Raw genomic sequence first — 20,256 nt, forward strand, 5'->3', positions numbered from 1 at the left:
CACACAAACTCCCATTGCAGACTGCATAATAGCATCTTGTTCTCATTTCTGCAACCGGTGAAGTTAAGAGTTTAATCCGTTTGTCCATTTGGGTGATTAAATTCATTAGGAAAAACTGAGAGCTGCTAATTACATTAGCTAGATTCAGTGTGAAATTGCATTAGGGGCTTTTCAGTGGCCTGTGAGTGAATACAACAACACACTAAGGCACACACGCAGACGCATTCATACATATGCAACGCTGCAAAGAACGTAAGGTAATTTAATATCAGCAGTTCATTTCAGAGACACTGCACGTGACCTGAAGCTCATATCTTACACTGTGTCTACACTGGAAGCAGCAAAACACGACAAGAGAAGAACTGAAACTAACTATAGACCAATAAAATGTAAACCTGAGATTAGAGTTCTTTGTTTACTACTCCCTTTTCCATAGAAAACATTAGTAAAAAGTCTTCGTATGCGCTATTTAGGCTATTTAGTGTGTGTGTGTGTGTGTGTGTGTTTTAAATTAATAACTATATTACTAAATAATATAATAATAATCTTATTAGAAAATAATATTACTTTCATATAGTTAGAAACAAAAGAATATTTAAAATAACTGAGCCTGAGAGCACAATTGACAAACGAATTGATATTTAAAAAAGTCAAGATAATAGATGAAAATGTAAATGACTGTAAAATTGTAAATGAAATACATTTATTTTAGGTGGAGGGGGAATAGATAGTCCTTTCGCTTATGCATGTTCACTGCACAATATTATAGACAATGACATAATAGTACTTCAATCTACAGTACATCAGTCAGTCACACATACTATATCACTCTCACATACTCAAGCAAGTACACATACACGCGAGTGGCACTATATACATCAGACTGTAACAGCCAAGCATTGACCGGTCTTGGAAGTGTGTGATGGCAACAGATGCTGAAATGAGCAAGACTGCAGAATGGATCTGCTGGGTTGTGCTCAGTGGTGCATTACCGAGGGCAAAAGTCTTTAAGCCTCTGCCCAACAACTCTCTAAAGCTGTTAAAAGACCATGAGCTCTGAGCAGGAAAAACATCAGTTTGGTCAGGGAATGCCAGCTGTGTACAGTGTTAAGCAAACCTGAGTTGGATTTATTCTAACTTTAAAAAAAGAGGGCTTCCTCTGAATATAACAAATCTTGAAAAAACTTACACATAACGACCATTGGTAGCTATTCAGAGCACTGTCATCATCTATCGCTGTTTTGCCAAAATGCATTTCAGCTTTTTAAATGTTTGTATCACGCTGTCATCTCCGTGTGCAGTTCCATTCGGCTGCTAGGCTGGAATAATTTAATACCTTTAGACTGCATGACCACATCTGAGCTACATGGAGAGAGAGAGAGAGAGAGAGAGAGAGAGAGAGAGAGAGAGAGAGAGAGAGAGAGAGAGAGAGAGAGAGAGAGAGTGCATTTGATTGTGTGCTGTTATGTACCAGTGAAGAAATTGTGTGCCCTACAAATGACAGACATTTACTTAATAGAGCTTACATACAAGATGATGCCAGGAACAGGAAAAAGGTTAGACAGAACAGGAGAGTGTGACTGAATGCGTTTGAAATCTCTGTGACATTGCTAGCAATCATTTCAATTAGGTGCACTCAGAAATGTTTTCCCTCATTACAAAAAGTTTTACATGTAAGAACTTCTGAGAAATGATGTTTAAAATGATGTACATTCACCTGACATGAAGTATCCAGTCATATCAGGGGACTAATAAAAGCTGTTTTACATGGAGCAAGTACCCTCATGGAGGAAGCCATTATGACATCACATGACCAGCCAATAATGGACCAATCAATTGATCAAATAGTTGTCAGATAAGAAAGTCATAAAGGTTTTCTACAACATGAGGCTGAGTAAATGGTGACTTTCATTTTTAGGTGGACTGTCCCTTTAAGAATATAAGTAATTACTTCTATAATCATTAAAAAGTGAACTTTTTCTAATAATAATAGTAACAATCACCATTCCTAATTATGTTAACAATTTAGTAAAACCAGAAATGCTAAGAGCTATATATCTCACAATCTATAGACCCTTCCCTCTTTCTCTCTCTCTCTCTCTCTCTCTCTCTCTCTCTCTCTCACACACACACACACACACACACACACATACTACGCTGCACAGGGGAAACCTGATCCCAAGATCAATAGTGGTGGGAGAAAAATCAATAAGATCCAATGAGGGAAAAGGAAAAGAAACACCACAATAACGCTGCATTTCGAAAATTGGAGACTTATTACAAATAGAGCTACATTAATGATAAATAGTGATGGAAACAAACCGACAATGAAATGCTAATGAATTCCATATAAATCTATACTGCGAGGACTAGAGGAATATAGAAAGATCATCACATGATTTATGCTTAACACCACCGCTTGCGTCTCAATTATGCAGTGCATTTAGCTTTATAAATACGAGGAAGGTCATATATTAGTTCATCCCCCACATATTATTCCCATTTGTTGTATCACATTTCGGCATCTAGACTGCATTTCCTGTGTAATGCGGCCGAGGTAAGTCTGCATGTGGACAGCGTTGATGGTTTGTATTCCCTCAAGCGCCTCTCACATATGCCTGAAATTCACATCTGGGACTGGCGCTCCTATTACAGCCCTAGACAGACAGGTCAGCGGTCAAAGACAGGAGGCTTGACACGAGAATAAGGTGCAGACATGCATTTACAGACTGTGTGAACACAAAACAACACGAGTTTGTCTCATGCAGAACTCTGCAATCATACGCATGAGCAAACTGCGACAACAAAAACATACATATGCTTAAAACGACACGTTTAAATGCACATGCGCACCGATCAATCACCGTTTGGCTTCCTTGGTGGCTGTTGACAGAATTAGGAGGGGTTGAACATACATATGGGGCAAGAATGTGTGTTTTTGTGTCTACATTGGAAAATAATAAGTTGTACGTTTTAATATAAGGGTATTGTAGCACATATAACAAGAAAATACCATTTACCAAATACCAGTTTCTATTTCAAAGCACATGAGATTTCTGAGTGAAAACTGTTTCAAAGTATATCCTACCACAAATCATTTTTAGTTTAGGACAGTACACTGAAAATTTCTGAGAAATTACTAGACACAATTTCACAATTATCACTTTCGAAGTAGAAAACGTAGTTTAATCATCTTCATTTACAACTTCAGAAGATCCTCTTTTATCAAAGATGATGCTATAGTTAATGATATATGGTGGGTAACCAAAAAGAGGCGGGGCTGTCACTGGGGATCACACCAGAACCCGCCCCTCTCACCTGTCAATCAACACTCACAGACCCGCCTCCTTGGAGGAACAAAACCCCAGAAATCACATCCATCAGAATTTATAATAGCAGATTGACTGGCATCTTCTTAGTTCAGTGTGCACCGTCTGTTCCTTCGGGACAGCGTTTTTGTTTAAAATATAATAAGTCATTTATTTTACAAAATGAAATTTGAGACATTCAGGGTCAGTCAGAGACTCTGTATAGAGCTTAGGTTAGTGGCCATTAAAATAAATTTTTATTTCGATAGGCTTTGTGGTAAACCCCTGGACAAAAATCAAACTCCAAACACCCTATTACTGTTTAAAAGGACTATTCAGTCTCAGTGAAAAGAGCTGGAGTTCTTTCAATCATACTGTGCATGGTAAATCTTTAAATGCGTTGTTTGCAGAAGAATGCTATGCTGTGGGGTTAAAGAGGTCGGTATGATCTTATGAAGAGATTAATCATCTTACAGATTGTTTAAACTGTCTTTTCTGTGAACACAACCCTCTTGATGACTGAGCATCGAGTTGCTTTGCAAGCTAAGTCGAGCATCGAAGCCCAAATTGGACTCTAAATATAGACTTGGAGTCAGCTGGATGAACATGGAAATGATGATTCATCTCAGTTGCTAATCTTTGGCACATAAAACAATCACTCATAATAAACACTATGATGATTATGACTCAGCCACGTAGTATAGTAAACACAAAGGAAATAACTAATCAAATAATTACGAATTATAATTACAATTCACAAATTATGGATTAAGTATGTATTGATGATGTTTAATGCATGTGTGTTTAATTGACATACATTACTTTATTTGTACTTGACAGTTAAAAAAAGCTATAAATGTTTTTTTTTTTTTTTTTTTTTAAGAATCATTTAATGTTTATATAATACTGATGAAAGGACAAACCATTTGGGAAGCTCATCTTATTACAAACACGGACAAAGTTGTGCTGCACTCTACTGGTCAGCTGCATTAAACACACTCGAATGATGCAGAAAACAACCTCTTATACATTATTTTCATATTGTCCTACTCTTCCGAAATTTCAGGGTTTAACACGTATACACACAAAGCATATTTAGTAGTTTTACATCTACAATAAATGCATCCATACATTTTTATCCAAACTAAAATTAATAATGTGTGAATTTCATCTTTGATAGTAAATTATTTGATTAGGTATTTCCTTTGCATTTACTATATTAAGTGGCTGAGTCATGATCATCATGGTGTCATGATGGAAAAAGTTGATTCACTGAAATGGATAGTGGGTCTCAATGGGTTAAACTTCCACAAAGGAAAAGAATAATGGAATAAAAAATTGCCACGACACCCCAGACATGCCGCTAGCTGTGTGAATATGTTGCCATCTGATGGCCATGTGGGCAAATTGCTTTTCAAAAAATGATTCTTTGGGGCATTGTGTTGGAAGCAGCCTACATAATGAAGGCTGAATGTGAAATTAATTAATCTCTTGGGAATTCCTCTGAGCATCTGTCTGCATAAAGAGGAATATCTTGTACACGGATATTTCGTATGAGCAGCTACAAAATGAACAGCACTTTGTTCAAGGGCAAAATGCTGTCATTTTTATTATGAACCAGTGTATAATCCTTTTTTTCGGTGCATTATACAAAAAGCGTTCTTTTTCATTGTATTTGTAAATTTATTTTAAATTTAATCTTAAAAAAAAAATTAAAGTATGTCTTGTCCTTTTAATTAATGCACATTTTAGTGTAACTGACAGTAATGCACTTGATTTGCGTTAATAATTTCTGGCTCGAGTTGTCGCTCTGCGTCCTCGTGTGCCCATCTTGAGGTACTACAAACACAACTCTTCACGCGCAGATATTTTTTGTTCATTTGGCCACAAGAGAGCGGCATCCTCTTATGGTCAACTCAGCACAAACGCTCTTTCTCTCTCTCTCTCTCTCTCTCTCTCTCTCTCTCTCTCTCTCTCTCTCTCTCTCTCTCTCTCTCTCTCTCTCTCTTTCTGACTCTAATAAGGTTAAACTCGGGCATTTCTATGAACCGTATTTTGAACAACAACAATGGCAGAAACCAAAGCCCAGCGTCCCACCTCTGTGTGGTGTGCTGTATTTTAATAGCCTGCAAGCCTTCTCATCGACCCGCGCTATCCAGACTCAATCTCCCACTGGGTCGAAGTGCATCAGGCTGTCTGGGGGTTAATATCTGCTCCCCTGGCCCTGCTCCGTCTGTCTGGCCGCCACAGCGGGACTGGCCAACGAGCTCCCCGAAATGTCACGCAGCCACCGGCCGCTTTGATGCGCGGCAATCTGAGGCGAACTCCGACCCTGACATTTTCTTTCATGTGCAGAGGTATAGTTTTGTCCTGGTCTTTTAAATGCAAAGCGACGGTGTGGTGAGTGAATATCTGAGAGAGAGGCTCTCTCGATCTCTCCCGACCCTTTTCTCTGTAATTTGAGTGGTAAATGCTTTAGTAGGGCGAGGGATTCAGAGACCCCCTTACCTTTTTAAAGAACAGCATTTAGAAGTTGCTGTGAGTCCCCTCAGGTGATTATAAGAGCGAATTCATCGAAGCGCCCCTGAGAATCCGTCTCTGCGGTCTACCTGTCTGTCACACGGAGGGATATACACAGTATGACGCTAAATGTTGAATTAAACAGTGTCTTAATGTTTAATATTAACTCTGAACCCCAATGTGCATGGGGAATTGGAGCTTTTTTAAATGGTGTCCCCTCAGATTGTCTCATATTTTATACACAAAAGGAATATCCACGAAATCCACAGCAATCCCTGAATACATTTATACATTCACTATAACGTGAATGTCAGTCTCATATTACCCAGTAAATATTTATATTTAAAATCGGCGATACGGCACATTGTGCAACTCGATTAAATTGAATCTGCTTAATGTGAGAAACATGAGCGTTACTTTGTTTTAGGTCAACATATTTTGTTGACCCTGGAACTACATTTTACTCCAGAAATGTATTCTTGACCATATCCCTACACCTAAACCTAACCTTAACCATGAGTAATCCCTAAAATCAGAGGAAATGATAGATGAATGACACCAAACAGTGATTTTAAGCATAAACTTCACAAAATCTATAAACTGGTTGTTCAAATCTGATTGGTTAATCACAATGTTGTTCCAGGGACAACAAAGATGTTGTCCCAGGAACATGTCTCACTTGGTAAAATCAGGTGTTGTGATGTCATGAATATTAATATTAATTGTGTTTGCTTGTTTCTTTCTTTCTTTTCCCTTTCCTTTTTATTTTATGTTAATGTGTTTCAGTGCAGTGATGTTTCTTTTGCTGCAATAAAAACAAAATGGCTTAAAAAAAGATTTATTAATTGGGCTATGAAAAAATAATTAACAGTAGTTTTTGATAAATAGCCTGTACTGATATTAGTATATTAGTGAGATTTAGACGATAGTATAACGTGAAATGCGTAAACAAATAAAATAAAATCAAGTCAAATAATAAATAAATAAATAAAAACCTCTACCAATTTTAAGAAAAATGCACAAACAAAAAATGTAATAGGGATTGACTGTGAAAGTCACGAGAGGCAAATGTCAAATTTACAGTCACTCTCTAAGCAGCTGTATCAAAAACACCAGGGTTCAAGTTTTAAACGTAACTAATTAGAAAATAAATAATTACAACAACTACTACTACTAATACATTTTATTAGATTAATGGTGTTCACAGCCTAAAAAAATGGTCCATTAGTGATCAATGTGAACATTTCATGACCACTGCCCCCTTGTGGTCAAAAGAAAGATGATGCAAGGTTGCTTTGAGAAAGAGGAACAACTGATCAGGATAAGAAATTGCGTGCAACATAGGCTCACAGACAACAAATGAGATACTGGGGGGTAATATTGGCCATATTTTCCCCCAATAAGCTCTGATTTATTTCTGCTCCTCAAATACTTTCATTATCAGTGGTGACCCTTAAAATGTTTTCCATTGTTTCCAAATATATCATGACCACGACACCTTTATTTTGAGTCACTGAAGAACTCAATCTGACATTTACTGAACTGTAATTTGCTGAGGTCATGTGCTGTATGTTTGGTGTGACAAATGAAAGAAGAGACACAATTCTTGTGCATCTGTTCCTTGCCCCCTCACCGTTTCATCTCGCCATCATGAGTTATTCACTCAAATCAATAGAAGCTGACCTTTTATAGTGACAGTGTGTCTCAAAAGCCAGCTCCCCACAGCCAGCCTGAATCCAAATGCAACCTGTGCTCAAAAACCGTCTGTCAGGGTGGGCTTAACACTGCAGACATCCTACTGCGTTGAGTGTCGATGTGCCTTGGATGTAGTTGAAGCAATTGTGTTTTGGGTCAACGGTGTCATTTGGCCGAGCGGCTAAAGCTATACAAAGCTACAGAACCCAATTATACATGTTTATCACTCAACCAAACATTTTAGCATAAGCTGTTGTGATTATTGAAGTCCATTTAATGGACCGGATTCAGTTATCAAGTAGCTAAGTGCCTTGGTAAATATTCAATCACAGTTTTCTAGTTATGCTAAATACCTGACTATCCATCAATGTCGGAAAATCTCATTTTGCACCTCACTGAATCACTTTAGATTCAATCTGTGAATCAAAATATATAAAAAAAATATGATATACTGTAGAAAATGTGACCTTTCATTTTAAATGTATTCAGGAAAAAAATAAATAAAGTAAAATCTGCATGAGAAGTGCGAAGCTCCCAGTCGAGTGGAATTCCGCCAACTAAATTTTGGCAAGTAAATATGATGCACCTTTAACATTTAAATTGCAAAGTGACCAGAGAATAGCACATACTTTTGAATGCAAGCTCTTTCGTAAACTACCTGAACGTGAAAAAGTAGTGTTTTAAACAGCAAAAATTACATCGTAATAAATTTCGCTGATAGTTTCGCAGCATTTCATTATACACATTTGAGATTGTGCTGAGTTGTGCTGGAGGATAATCGCATTAAATCAAGTGTGACTGAAAATGACCCGAAGAAAGCGAGAGGAAGAGCGAGAGAGAATGAGTTCACCTAATACACTTTAAGAGTGGAATAATGATGAGCTTCGAGCCGTCCAATCTCATTACAGATGTGTGAGAGGGAATCAGACCAGATCTTATCCCTCTATCTACACATGGGAAAAGGAGAGGAGAAGCACTTTGGTTCACACAGTCATCAGTGGTGACACACTCCTCTGCAATCACACACACCTCAAAACCTTCCTACATTCAATGGCCTGCTGGGGTGGAAACCTTCAGGTCCAGTATTAGCACTGTAATTGGCCACAGCAGGAGGTTAATGTGGACTCTCAAAGGTGCAGGACAATGAAACGTTAAAAGAGAATGAGAGATTAGTGACCTGCAACAACCCTTCATCAGTTTAAATACTAACCTGTTGCGATACCCAGAACCATAGAAACCCACTGTGTACAAGCATGAACAAATAAACAGTCTTAGAAATAAATGATCTTTAATGTATCTTTGCAGATACATCTTTACAGAACAGTAGCAATAACACAATAATGCTAATTTTTTTTCTAACATTCCTATTTACTTACATAAGGTGAAAATACTTTTGGGAAATGTCTAGTTGTAATATGTTTTAACATACCTTAGAAGAACATTTTATTTTTTCTTATTAAACAAACTTCATTTTAATGTTCATCTTTGAATGTTTACTAAATGAGCTCTGGTGTCAACAAGTATTCAAGTGGCTTTACCAGAACTATTTTTTGTTGTTGTTGATGTTGTTACATATAATGTTTTTTTATAAATATATACATTTAAGTGAAAATGAGAAATATTGTCTTGGCAACTAACTGAAATTAATAATAATAATAATAATAATAATAATAATAATAATAATATTATTAACTATTAATTAACTATTATTATAAGAATTAAGGTAAATAGAACTATTTTAAAAACAAAAAGTAATAAAAATTATTAAAAATGAAATGAAAATGAAAAGTCATCATATAAAAAACAAGAGTGCTATCTAAATGCGTGTCTCAACAGCGCTCTAGAACACAATATCCCAGGCCTTTACAGGTGAGCTGTTGGACGGCATCATCCCCTGAAGCTCTCCCACAGGTGATACAGCAGGACTAAGTTGGATTCAACCTTTTCCCCGAATCTAACTTTCATTTAATCCTCCCTGCCTTCTCGTTTCAATCTCTTCCACCCCACTTTCATCGTCCTTTGGCAAAATGACTAGTCGAGATTCTCTCGCACGTTCCTCTCCTAACACTTGGCCACTCCGCTCTGCCGCTGCTATGGCAACGCGTGCTCCCTGTGCGAGTTGGAGCCGGGTCGCTCTCAGCCAGGGAAATCAGACTAATAAATAGCTTTATGCTAATGTCCAGGGCAGCCAGAGAGTGTAGCTGCCAATCCTAATACACTTATTAAATTTCGATCAGATGCTGGGACACAGAGGGCATCTCTGCCGGCCTCTGCCCGTTCTGACGCCATCTCCCCCTCTTTCTCAGCCACTCGAAGACTTTCCGCTTTGCTCTTCTCTCTTCAGTTGTTGGTTGTGGATCTGGCCACTTTGAACAGAATAGATTCTGTTCTGAATCAGGTACTCAAGCTCCCTCTGCCCTGCACCTGATTTGCACTCCAGGATTCTGGGTAATGTGTGCTATTGTCTCTCTCTCTCTCTCTTTTTTTCTCCAGCCCTGGCAGGATTTTCAGCACTGTAGGATGCTGCAAAGGTTTCCCCACAATCCTCTACACTGAGGATCTTACAGGTTCTCTGCAGTATCACAGAGACTGAATACTAATCGTGCGTTTTGCAAACAGTAGTATCTTTCTCAGGTGAACACACCTTTTCTTTAAACAATCAACTAAAGACCATTATAATGAAACTATGAAGTGTTTAATTAAAGATTAATTACATTTCATTATGGAAGCCCATTTCTGCCAATTATTTTTTTTAAGTAATTGTACCTTTTATCTTGCAATTCTGACTCTGTTTTTGCTGTTAGAATTAAAAATGAGATATTTTATAATTTTAAGATATAAACTTGCAATTGTGTTATAAAGTCAGAATTGCACGATATAAACTTGCAATTGCAAAATTTTATCTTGCAATTCTGACTATAACTTGCAATTGCAAGATTATATCTCACAATTCTGTGGAAAAAAGTCAGAACTGCGAGCTTATGTCATGTAATTATGAGAAAATTATGATGAAACTCACAATTCCAGGTTGCTATGATGTTATAGGTGTTTAATAGAGTATTGCTAGTTTTGCTAGCTTAGGATGCAATTATGTCATGCAATTATGAGAAAATTATGATGAAACTCACAATTCCAGGTTGCTATGATGTTATAGGTGTTTAATAGAGTATTGCTAGCTTAGGATGTTTAAAGCATAAATGGTGCAAGGAAAAGCAAAGGTTTAATACTAAAAGGTTAAGGTTAAGTATGAGAAATAATAATAATGAGTAGGCTTCCCATAACAAACAGCACTAAATATCCACTGAAACAACAACAACAAAAAGCACCACAGTCAATGCACAGTTAACTAGTTTTTGACAGCTTTTCAAATATCTATACTAATTTAATTATTTATTGAAAAATTAAAAATGAACAGATCAGCTGCAAACTAACTGTGGTGTCCTGCTATATTATATTTAAAAAAAAAAGAATCATGCCGTTTTTAAGACCTCATATTAATTGAGAGTCTACCTGCAAATTTCTACTTTAAAAATTAATTTGTCACACAGCAGGACTATTTAAGAGCAACTGCAAAAATACGAAACCGCAATTAAAAATGGTGGAAAACTTCAAGGAAACGGTCACACCAACAAAATTTCTTTTAAACACATTTTAACCTAACATATAAATATGGACTTTTTATTTTTCAATATAAATTTCATCCATTATAAATCAAAACCGGTGTACTATATTTAATGATGTTGCAGATACATGAGCAGACATGTGTAACAATATTTCATCATGTGCTATGATTTATGGCTGAGGATTTTAAAAATTAACATCATGTGTCACCATCAATGAACTATTGCAACAGCATCCTCTAAACTGAATTTCTCAAGCATGGACTCTGCACTCTAATCTGCAGCTATGTGACACAGCTCGATGTGTAATTATTCAGCGGCACAGCGTGTGGAGATTAGTTTACAGTTGTTGTTTACGCTCGCTGTTTTCTCAGATCTGCAGCAGTCCTTAGAGTGATTATGAGTCAGATTATTAGACCCGCATATGTTACAATGTATGGCACAGCACAGCTTTACACACGTTATTAACAACACAGGAGAGTGTGTGAGTGTGCATATTCGATAACACAAGGGTTTTTTGCTGGCATATCGCCCTGCTGCCCCCCCCTCCACACACACACACACACACACACACACACTCCCATGAGGAGGGTAAATGTGTGTGTGTGTGGTGTGTGCAAGCACCCAAGCAGGACTGACACTGCTGCCCTCTAACGACTTAATTAGTGTTTAAGTGTGAAATACACATTGATTGGCTTGGATGAGGTTCACTGCAGGCCTCGGCTCTCAATAGACGGAGAGAAAGATTCATCCATCCTGTCTGCTCTCTCTAATCAGTGGGCTCTTAACGATACAAGTTAATCAATCAATACCCACTGCAATCACATCCTGACAAAGACTAAAATAGTCCAAAAAAATCCACAGCCATAAATCACAGCACATGATAAACTATCATTACACATTACACATATATTTAGGCTAAACTGAATATATATATATATATATATATATATATATATATATATATATATATATATATATGAATTCATGTTCATTATAACGAATTAGAAAAATAATTCTATGCTTAAACACAATCACTTTCGGCATATTGACTGTCGATGTTTTCAAAACAGTTATGTACACATGCTAAAATCTATCAAAAAACTTAGGACAAGTTATGAGACAAACATTCAAGTGCTTTCATCTAATCTTGCATGCCATTTACTCGTCACAGTTAAATGATTTCTACTAATCTTCCAAAAAGAACATCTAATTTGTTAAACCGCTTGTGCAAATCAGTGCGCCTGCATGAATATTCATGATTTTTCTGTCCACACAGTCTGCAGTAGCGCAGACAATAGAAAAAGAAGTTTGCTTTTTACAAACTACCCCATAATGTGCATGCAAATGGATGTCATTCTATATGTACCCCCCCCCCCCACCACCACCGTTTAGCTCTGTAAACAGTAGTTTTAATATGCATAAATGTATGTGATTTTAATATGCATAAATGTATGCAAATGTAAGTGTGTGTGTGTGTGTGCGTGCATGAGTGAACTTATGCACATCTATGTGTATATACACGAAGCTCTCCATTATGGCTAGAGGAATCACCTTAATTTGCATAAGAAAGCAGAGGGGCAGATGTGTAGGGTTGCGGACCAGACCGCTGGGCTGCAGGCAGCATGGGCTTCTGTCATTGACTTGTGTCAGACAGAAACAAATAAATTAACTTAGCTCTATGTAACAATGAGAAGGAGGGTTTGGGGTCAGGACCCCTTTCCCTGAGCCCTCCATCATCGACACAGTGAGCCCCACACTTTCATTGACTTCACACCTACTTGAGTTTCCCCCAAAGGACCGTACAACGAGGAATGACACAGTGTTCAATTCGGCTCACAGCTGTATTACTCTGCCACAAATAAATTGATTCAATATACAGTGCTGTAATTGAAATATCTAATACATTTTTGAGGGATTTTCATTCAAGGCGATGTAATGGTATCAGCATACAGTATGAAATATATTCAAAGACAGACAGAAATACTTATTTGCTGCACTGCTAGGTTGATTGACAGGTTAGCATTTAAATAAACAGGACATGTCCGCTGTCATTAATCTTACTTAAGGCGCATAATTATGCACTTAAACATATATAAACAGGCACAAAACACACATTCGTGAGTATTCAGTTGTATTTTATTCTCCTAATTTTAGTAATTAATAACGGAGTGCATTAATTGAATTTAAATCATATGGCATGTACAGTACTGTGATACGATTATACATCTGTTTCCTTCTTCAAGCCCACATCTGCAATACCCTTCTAAAATCCTCAGACTACTGAAGAAATTGAGAAGGGTCATTTTGGAGTCATTTGCATATGCATGTGAACACCGTTGGGTTGCCAGGTCTTTCGAGAACCCGCCTTTCCAGTGCTAGTCCCCTTCACACATGCAGATGGGAGTCGGTAACTGATTTCCATGCACGTTTTGATATGTACATAACTCTGCATATCATCCAGAGCCACGGGGGCTATTAAAACCCTGGATTAGCTTGTCAGCGACAGGGAGGAGTTGTGCAGGATATAGAGTGAATAAGTTTGTGTCTGATTAAGCTTGAGGGAGCTCATCTGTCCGCCCCGGAGCAGAAATGACAGTCATTTGCTGCTACGTGACACATCGCTCCTCACAATGTTATTCATAGCCTGACGCTCTGAAGGACTGATGTAGGGGAGAGAAATAGCTTGAAATAATGTGAGAGGGACAGACAGATGGAGAGACATATAGATTAGGTGGAAGGAGAGAAGAAGTGGTGTTAAATTATGTCCATCAGACCGACAGACAGAAGGATAGACAGACATACAGACAGACAGACAGATAGATATAGTCTCTCTATCTGATATTATCTTCTCTTCCTCTGCTGTTATATAGCTTGACCAACTGAACTGTCTCAGGCTGCAGTGAAAAGGTCAGATTTAATGATGGGTGGTTGAGGAATTAACCTCTGTCACTTTAAAACTGTGTGTGTGTGTGTGTGTGTGTGTGTGTGTGTGAGAGAGAGAGAGAGAGTGTGTGTGTGTCTCAGCACATACGATTAGTCTGTTAATGACGGTGAAAGCCTTTGGAATGGGTACAGGTGTGGGGCTGATTTGCATTCCAGGTTGTATTACGAATAAACAGAGCTGGACGTGTGTCCATGCTGTTCCATTTAGACTTTATCTGACAGCTGAGAAAGGAGGCGTTAAGATTTTATTAGCTGATAAACTGTAGTACAGCCGAACTAAGTCACAGCGAAAACAATTCTGGAAAGAAGTGCTAGAAGTAATAAAACATGTTCTCTATGTGTACCAGAAATCAGCTTTCTAAATTGCAACTGATAAACATGTGATTATAGAAATATGAACTACTACTTCACTTTCACAGGCATTCGAGTTCTATGCAGAACTCTATTATGAATCAAGAACATTCCTGTAATTCACACAAGGGTCTCACACAGGTGAGTAACTCTAAGTTATTACTTTTTATAATTTGCCCGAGTAAACGGGTTCTTATCAATCTTTATCCAATTTAAGACCCCTTACAAAAAAATTACCATGGTAATCACTTTTTTTCCCATTCTCTTATTTCATCTAGTAGTTTTACAGCAGTATCTATGGTATTTTGGTAGAAACTACTGTTACAGCGGTAAGTTTTGAAGAATTTGTATAAAGTAATGATTTATTTTGCAGTTATATTTTATTGCATAATTCTTTCTCTTTTCCTGAAAATGAATAAAAATAGACATGCATCATGCCATGACAAAGGATAACTACAGTATTTTAATGGAATATACTAAGATATAGTGCGGTTACAATGCTACATTTCTGAAGAATTTGTCTTTTATTTCTTCTTTCATTCCAGTTATTCATTCACACAGCAGAATGCTGACAAATCTGACCATGAATGAAGATGAACAAGCACCAAAGCATGATAAATGTAGAAGGTTTTTTGCCCTAAAGATGCCTTATTTAAGCCCGGAGGGAGTAAAAGACCCGTGAGATGAGGGAGGGCTGAGCCCACTTGACCTCTCTGAGCACACAAACACATACATTAGCACAGCAGGATTACAACACAGCCCCGTTACCCCCGACAACAACACAGCCAATTAGAGAACATGGGATCAGCCCCCTACTGCAGTATGGATTAATAATAGACAAAAAAGAAAAGGAAAAGGAAAAAAAAATTACACAGCTCTTCTGTGCTGCATCATCACTTATAGACACAAAAACTACATGAAATGACTTAACAAAACTAAACATAAATACAAAATGATGTACATACTAAAGTACAGCACAGTATGGAAGTGCTGACTCGGCTCTGACGGAATCAAACCTGCAAAATTACACTGCCTTAAATATACAGTATGTTTGCGAACAAACTAAATGAGATTTATAAAGCGAGAGGATGGCCTGTCACTGCCTCTGACACACATTGAAACCGAGTGGCCTCATTAAAATGTGTATATTAGACCCATTCACACACTCAGCGCACAATAGGACACTGCGTTGATGTGAAAGCACAGGAATCCATTGGAAACCTCGCAGCCACGGCCTCAGGTGCAAGCGCTTCCTCACATGGTAAAACTCATTTGCTGTCACTATTCATTGTAGATTCATGAATTTATATTCATTGTCAGATTAGTCACTGAAATAAGCTGTCATGACAGGCTGGACTGTCACGGAAAATTTCATTTTCTTGCGTCGAGTCAATTACCATTCTGAAAAACAGAAAACGTTACATAAACCGAATCAAAGGGGTCTGGACTTTCATTTTGGCAACAGCTGAGACGAAAAGAAACACAAAGGAGACTTTTGCAATCAAAAAGCACCAAATATGAAAATTGAAATACTGCGGCAGAAATAAAGAAAAGACAGAGACACACTGGTTAGCTATGCATTACCCTCACCCTTAAAAAAAATTACCATGGTAAACTTTTTTTTCCTCTTATTTGTAGTCTAGTTAAAAGTAGCTAATGTAAGTTATCACAGTTTCAATCGTATTTTGGCAGAAGCTATGGTTATATGTGTTATAAGGTATGGTACCTTTACACAAGGATTTGTCTAACAAAAAATTATGTAGAGACGTTGCACACTGCAACTATGCATTATAAGAGTCCTATAGACTCTCTGTGAATTCACCATTACTTCCTGTATTAGTTATCAGGCACTATTGATTTTCCCCCTTCTTCGATTAGTTTAGAGGGCCAGCAGCCGGCTGAGTACTCATTTCGTAGAAATCAGCACATTGTATTGGTGAATGCAGTGGACAAATTCTCTGGTTATCAGCACGGATATGAAATGCCCAGATAGAACAAAAGAATCAGGTGTAATACTCTCACATCTCTTGATTTACTCAAAAACACGTAAACACACACACTGGGCTGGAAGTACCCACAAAGCTCTTTGAGTACCCAGAAAAGCTCTATATATGTGTAAGGAATTATCATCATTATTACCCGTAAACTCTGAAGCTATTGGATCGAATTCTATATTCATTTTAACCAATTTACAAACAATATTATTGTTTATTATATATTACAACACACGCAAAAACACACGGGAGGCCAAACTCACACAGCATGATGCAAAATTCAAATTCATATTTGTCAGCAGATGGAGAGGTGCTGCCCAGAGCTGGGCAGTGTGTGTTTGAGTGTGTTTTGTGCTTTCAATCAGTGCAGTGTTGGCAGTGTTTGGGGAGAAGGACAGGGGGAGTATTGGTTTTGATCATGTAGCATCCAAACTCCCTCACTCTCTCTCTCTCTCTCTCACACACACAGACACACGCGCAGAGGGAGCAGAGGTCTCAGTGGTGCTACAGTCTCAGTATTATCACTGCTCACTAAATCAGATAACGCAAGCTGAGATAAGCTTCTTTTCTTAGGTACATTTCAAAAGCAAATTTACCTCATGACAATCTCTGGGGGAACAAAACTACTCTTTCTTTTCTTCTCTCTCTGTCAATCTCTCTTTCTCTCTCACTTTCTTTCCACAAAGCAGCTGTGAATGAAACTGTACATTGAAACAGAGCAGAAGGAGTCTAGAGATCATTAAGTTAACCATCAGGATATGAAGAGGAGTATCAACATGAAAGAGAGAGGAAGAAAATAAAAATGTAGGAAGCAGAAGAATAATAGGTGGATGGATACATAGTTTGAAATAAAAGAATGAAGGAAGAAAAGAGTGTCTAAAGGAAATACGAGTGTGACTAAAAGAAGAAAGAAAAGAATGACTAAAAGAAGGAAGAAAAGATAATAATGGATGGATGCAAAGAATGAAAGTAAGAAAAAGAAGGATGTATTACTAAAAAAGAAAGAAAGAAAGAAAGAAAGATGGATGGATGGGAAAGAAAATGTGGAAAGTTGTTTGGATGGAAAGAATGAAAGAAAGGAAATTAAGGAAGGAAGGATAAAAGAAAGAAGGATGGATGGATGGATGGAAAAGAAAGATGGATGGATGATGGAAAGAAAGATAGATGGATGGATGTATGGAAAGAACAAAAAGAAAATTAAGGAAGGAATGATAAAATAAAGAAAACGAAAGGAAGTAAAGCATGGATGGATGGATGGAAAAGAAAAAAAATGGATGAATGGAAAGAAAGAAAGAATTAAGCATGGTTGGATGGATGATGGATGAATGGAAAGAAAGAAAGAAAGAAAGAAAGAAAGAAAGAAAGAAAGAAAGAAAGAAAGAAAGAAAAAGAATTAAGCATAGCTGCATGGTTGGATGGATGGATTGAGGAAAGGAAAGGAAAGGAAAGGAAAGGAAAGTCAGATGTTCTTAACAAAAGACAGGCATGAGAATGAGAGCTGATGGAATGGGCAGCATGTGAGATGACAGTAAGTGAATGAGTCAGTCTGTCAGCTGAGCTTCAGCACAGAAAGAGAGTTTGAGAGATTGAGAAAATAGCCGTGAGTGTGACGAGTATGAATGGAGGCGTGTGTTTAGAAAGTATGTGCTATTGATCTCAACTCTGCCTCATGCATGAAAGCTCATTAAATGAGCATCAAGGTAAAATAACCTCCTCCTAATTACCTTAACACATACTCACTCACTCACTCAGCTCTCTGTCATTACCTCCACAGCGGGAGATTCCCATTACACACACTGCTTAAAGACACTCTCACACACTCAGTGACAATGGAGGAAATGCATCCATACAGATTCACCACATCCTTCACATACAGAAAGCTTATAAAAGGGAAAACTACAGGACTTTTCAAATCAGATCTTCACGGCACTGCTGGTCAGGACAGTTTTAGGGGGTTTCAATATTCCTTTTATTTAATATTCCGTGCAGATCTTCAACAGGATCCATGCTCAATTGATTAGAAAATTAAGTTAAGCATCCCATCAATATTGAGCCGCACTGAGTGTGTTTGGCTGACTGCGGTTCAGAAACTAAAGACCATGAAAGCTTGAGACAAATTCAATGAAACAAAACAATCATTTTCAGACCAAATTCTTACCTGATAACTTTCTGGTATAATATACTGTAGGTCTATTGAAATCAAATTTGCTCCAGAAGTGCTCAGTGCTCAACAAATATCTTCTATCAAATATTATTCTAAAATAAAACAGGTTATAAGAAACAAAAATCACAGTTATTAAATTTCATCTGAGCAAAAAAAAAACCTACTCATTTGATACACACTCCTAACCTGTACAACATAAAGCAAACTTTTTTCAGATGATCTGAGAAACATAAGATCTCAGTGATACATAATACATCAATGTCAGACTGAAAGTTATATTTCAGAATCCAAAAAAGAAATAAATCAAAAACTAAGACTTTACAATAAGGTTCTATTTAACACAAACTAATACTTTTATAGCATTTATTAATTTTGGCAGATGTCAATTAAAACATGTTTACATTATAAATTGTATTTTAAAAATCTCTTAATGCTTGAATATACATTTTGAATATTTGACATACACATATACGTACATTAATAAATATAAATATATTTATTAAAGTCCAAAAAAATTATTTCATATTGCTGAATTGACCTAAATAAATACATTTAGAACACCAAAACTACTTTAAATCAGGTAGGTACCACTGTTTGCCGTGTATAACATTTCAGCCTTAACATGACTCTTAACTCTACAGTGAAACACTGAGGAGAGCAATAGACCTTACCATTGAGACCAGTGAAGTTAGCCCAGTCCAGCAGAGACGAGTTGAACGACGGGATGGAGGAGATGTTGAAGTACAGGTCGGTTCCGTTGGTGGCATCGCGGATGGTATCGGTGAACAGATTCATCTGTAGAAGCGTCTTTATCAGGTAGCGCAGCATCTCGGCTGTAGCTGCGGAGGGACGTGGTCCCTCTTTCTTTTTATGTGCTCTTCTGTCTCTCCTGTAACGTGTTTGACAGTCCTCTCGTTCTCAGAGTAGGTGTTAAGAGTTCCTCGCTCTACAAAGTCTTATTTCCTCAACTGAGTCCTATTGGAGACAATCAGATGAAGCATGAAAATGACAATAAAAGTCCATTAAGGCAGAAGAAGAACTTTTCTCACTAGCTGTCAGAGCCGGTGGTTGGGGGTGTCTCAATGAAGGGGGTGCCCCTCATTCATCCTTCTGTTGTTCTTCTCTTGTGGAACGTGTTCAATTCGTCCTGGTCTTGTGTCCTTTGTTCTGGAGTCACATAACTTCACACACGTTTGTCCTTCTGCACAATAACACCTCGCTGGTGTGAAAGAATCTGGCTATCTGATGACCCTCCCGAATCGCTGCTCTTTTTCCCCACCCCTCCCACTATCCCTCGCTCCGTCTCGCTCTCCCTCCTCCCTCAGCCCTCCCTCCCCTCTTCCTGTGATGGTGTGATTGAGTCCCAAGGGGTCACCGATATAAGGAGAGCAGGTGCTGTTGGCAATAAATGTTTAATTATTGGATTAATAATCATCCCTGGAGGCATACATAAACAGGACGATACACTGTCCCGCCGGCGGATCTGTATAGATGTGCATGTATTCCCGCAGACGCCCGCGCAAACAAACAAACATGATACAGCAAAAACTCCAGCTGTCTGACAATATGGCAAAAGCTGATGTGTCAATTACTGCTACATTGTCCTTTCACAACAAGCAGCCCACTGTGATCTCACACTGTGATGTGCTCCTACAGTA

General features: G+C 37.8%; 1 protein-coding gene across 5 annotated transcripts in view; it reads right to left on the reverse strand.

The window, feature by feature from the left end:
* LOC132127794 (roundabout homolog 2-like) overlaps positions 1-19,791 on the reverse strand; it is a 135,824-nt gene extending 116,033 nt beyond the window's left edge. For 4 of the 5 annotated variants that reach the window (XM_059539901.1, XM_059539905.1, XM_059539904.1 and 1 more), the window contains exon 1: positions 19,270-19,790. In XM_059539901.1, coding sequence (XP_059395884.1) covers positions 19,270-19,426 — 157 coding nt within the window. In that variant the 5' untranslated portion in view covers positions 19,427-19,790. Of the gene's footprint in view, positions 1-19,269 lie in introns of all 5 variants that reach the window. The other variant, XM_059539903.1, reaches the window with a different exon arrangement.
* Between the last annotated feature and the right edge of the window lie 465 nt (positions 19,792-20,256).

Source organism: Carassius carassius, chromosome 45, assembly GCF_963082965.1.
Source record: "Carassius carassius chromosome 45, fCarCar2.1, whole genome shotgun sequence".
Taxonomy (NCBI): domain Eukaryota; kingdom Metazoa; phylum Chordata; class Actinopteri; order Cypriniformes; family Cyprinidae; genus Carassius; species Carassius carassius.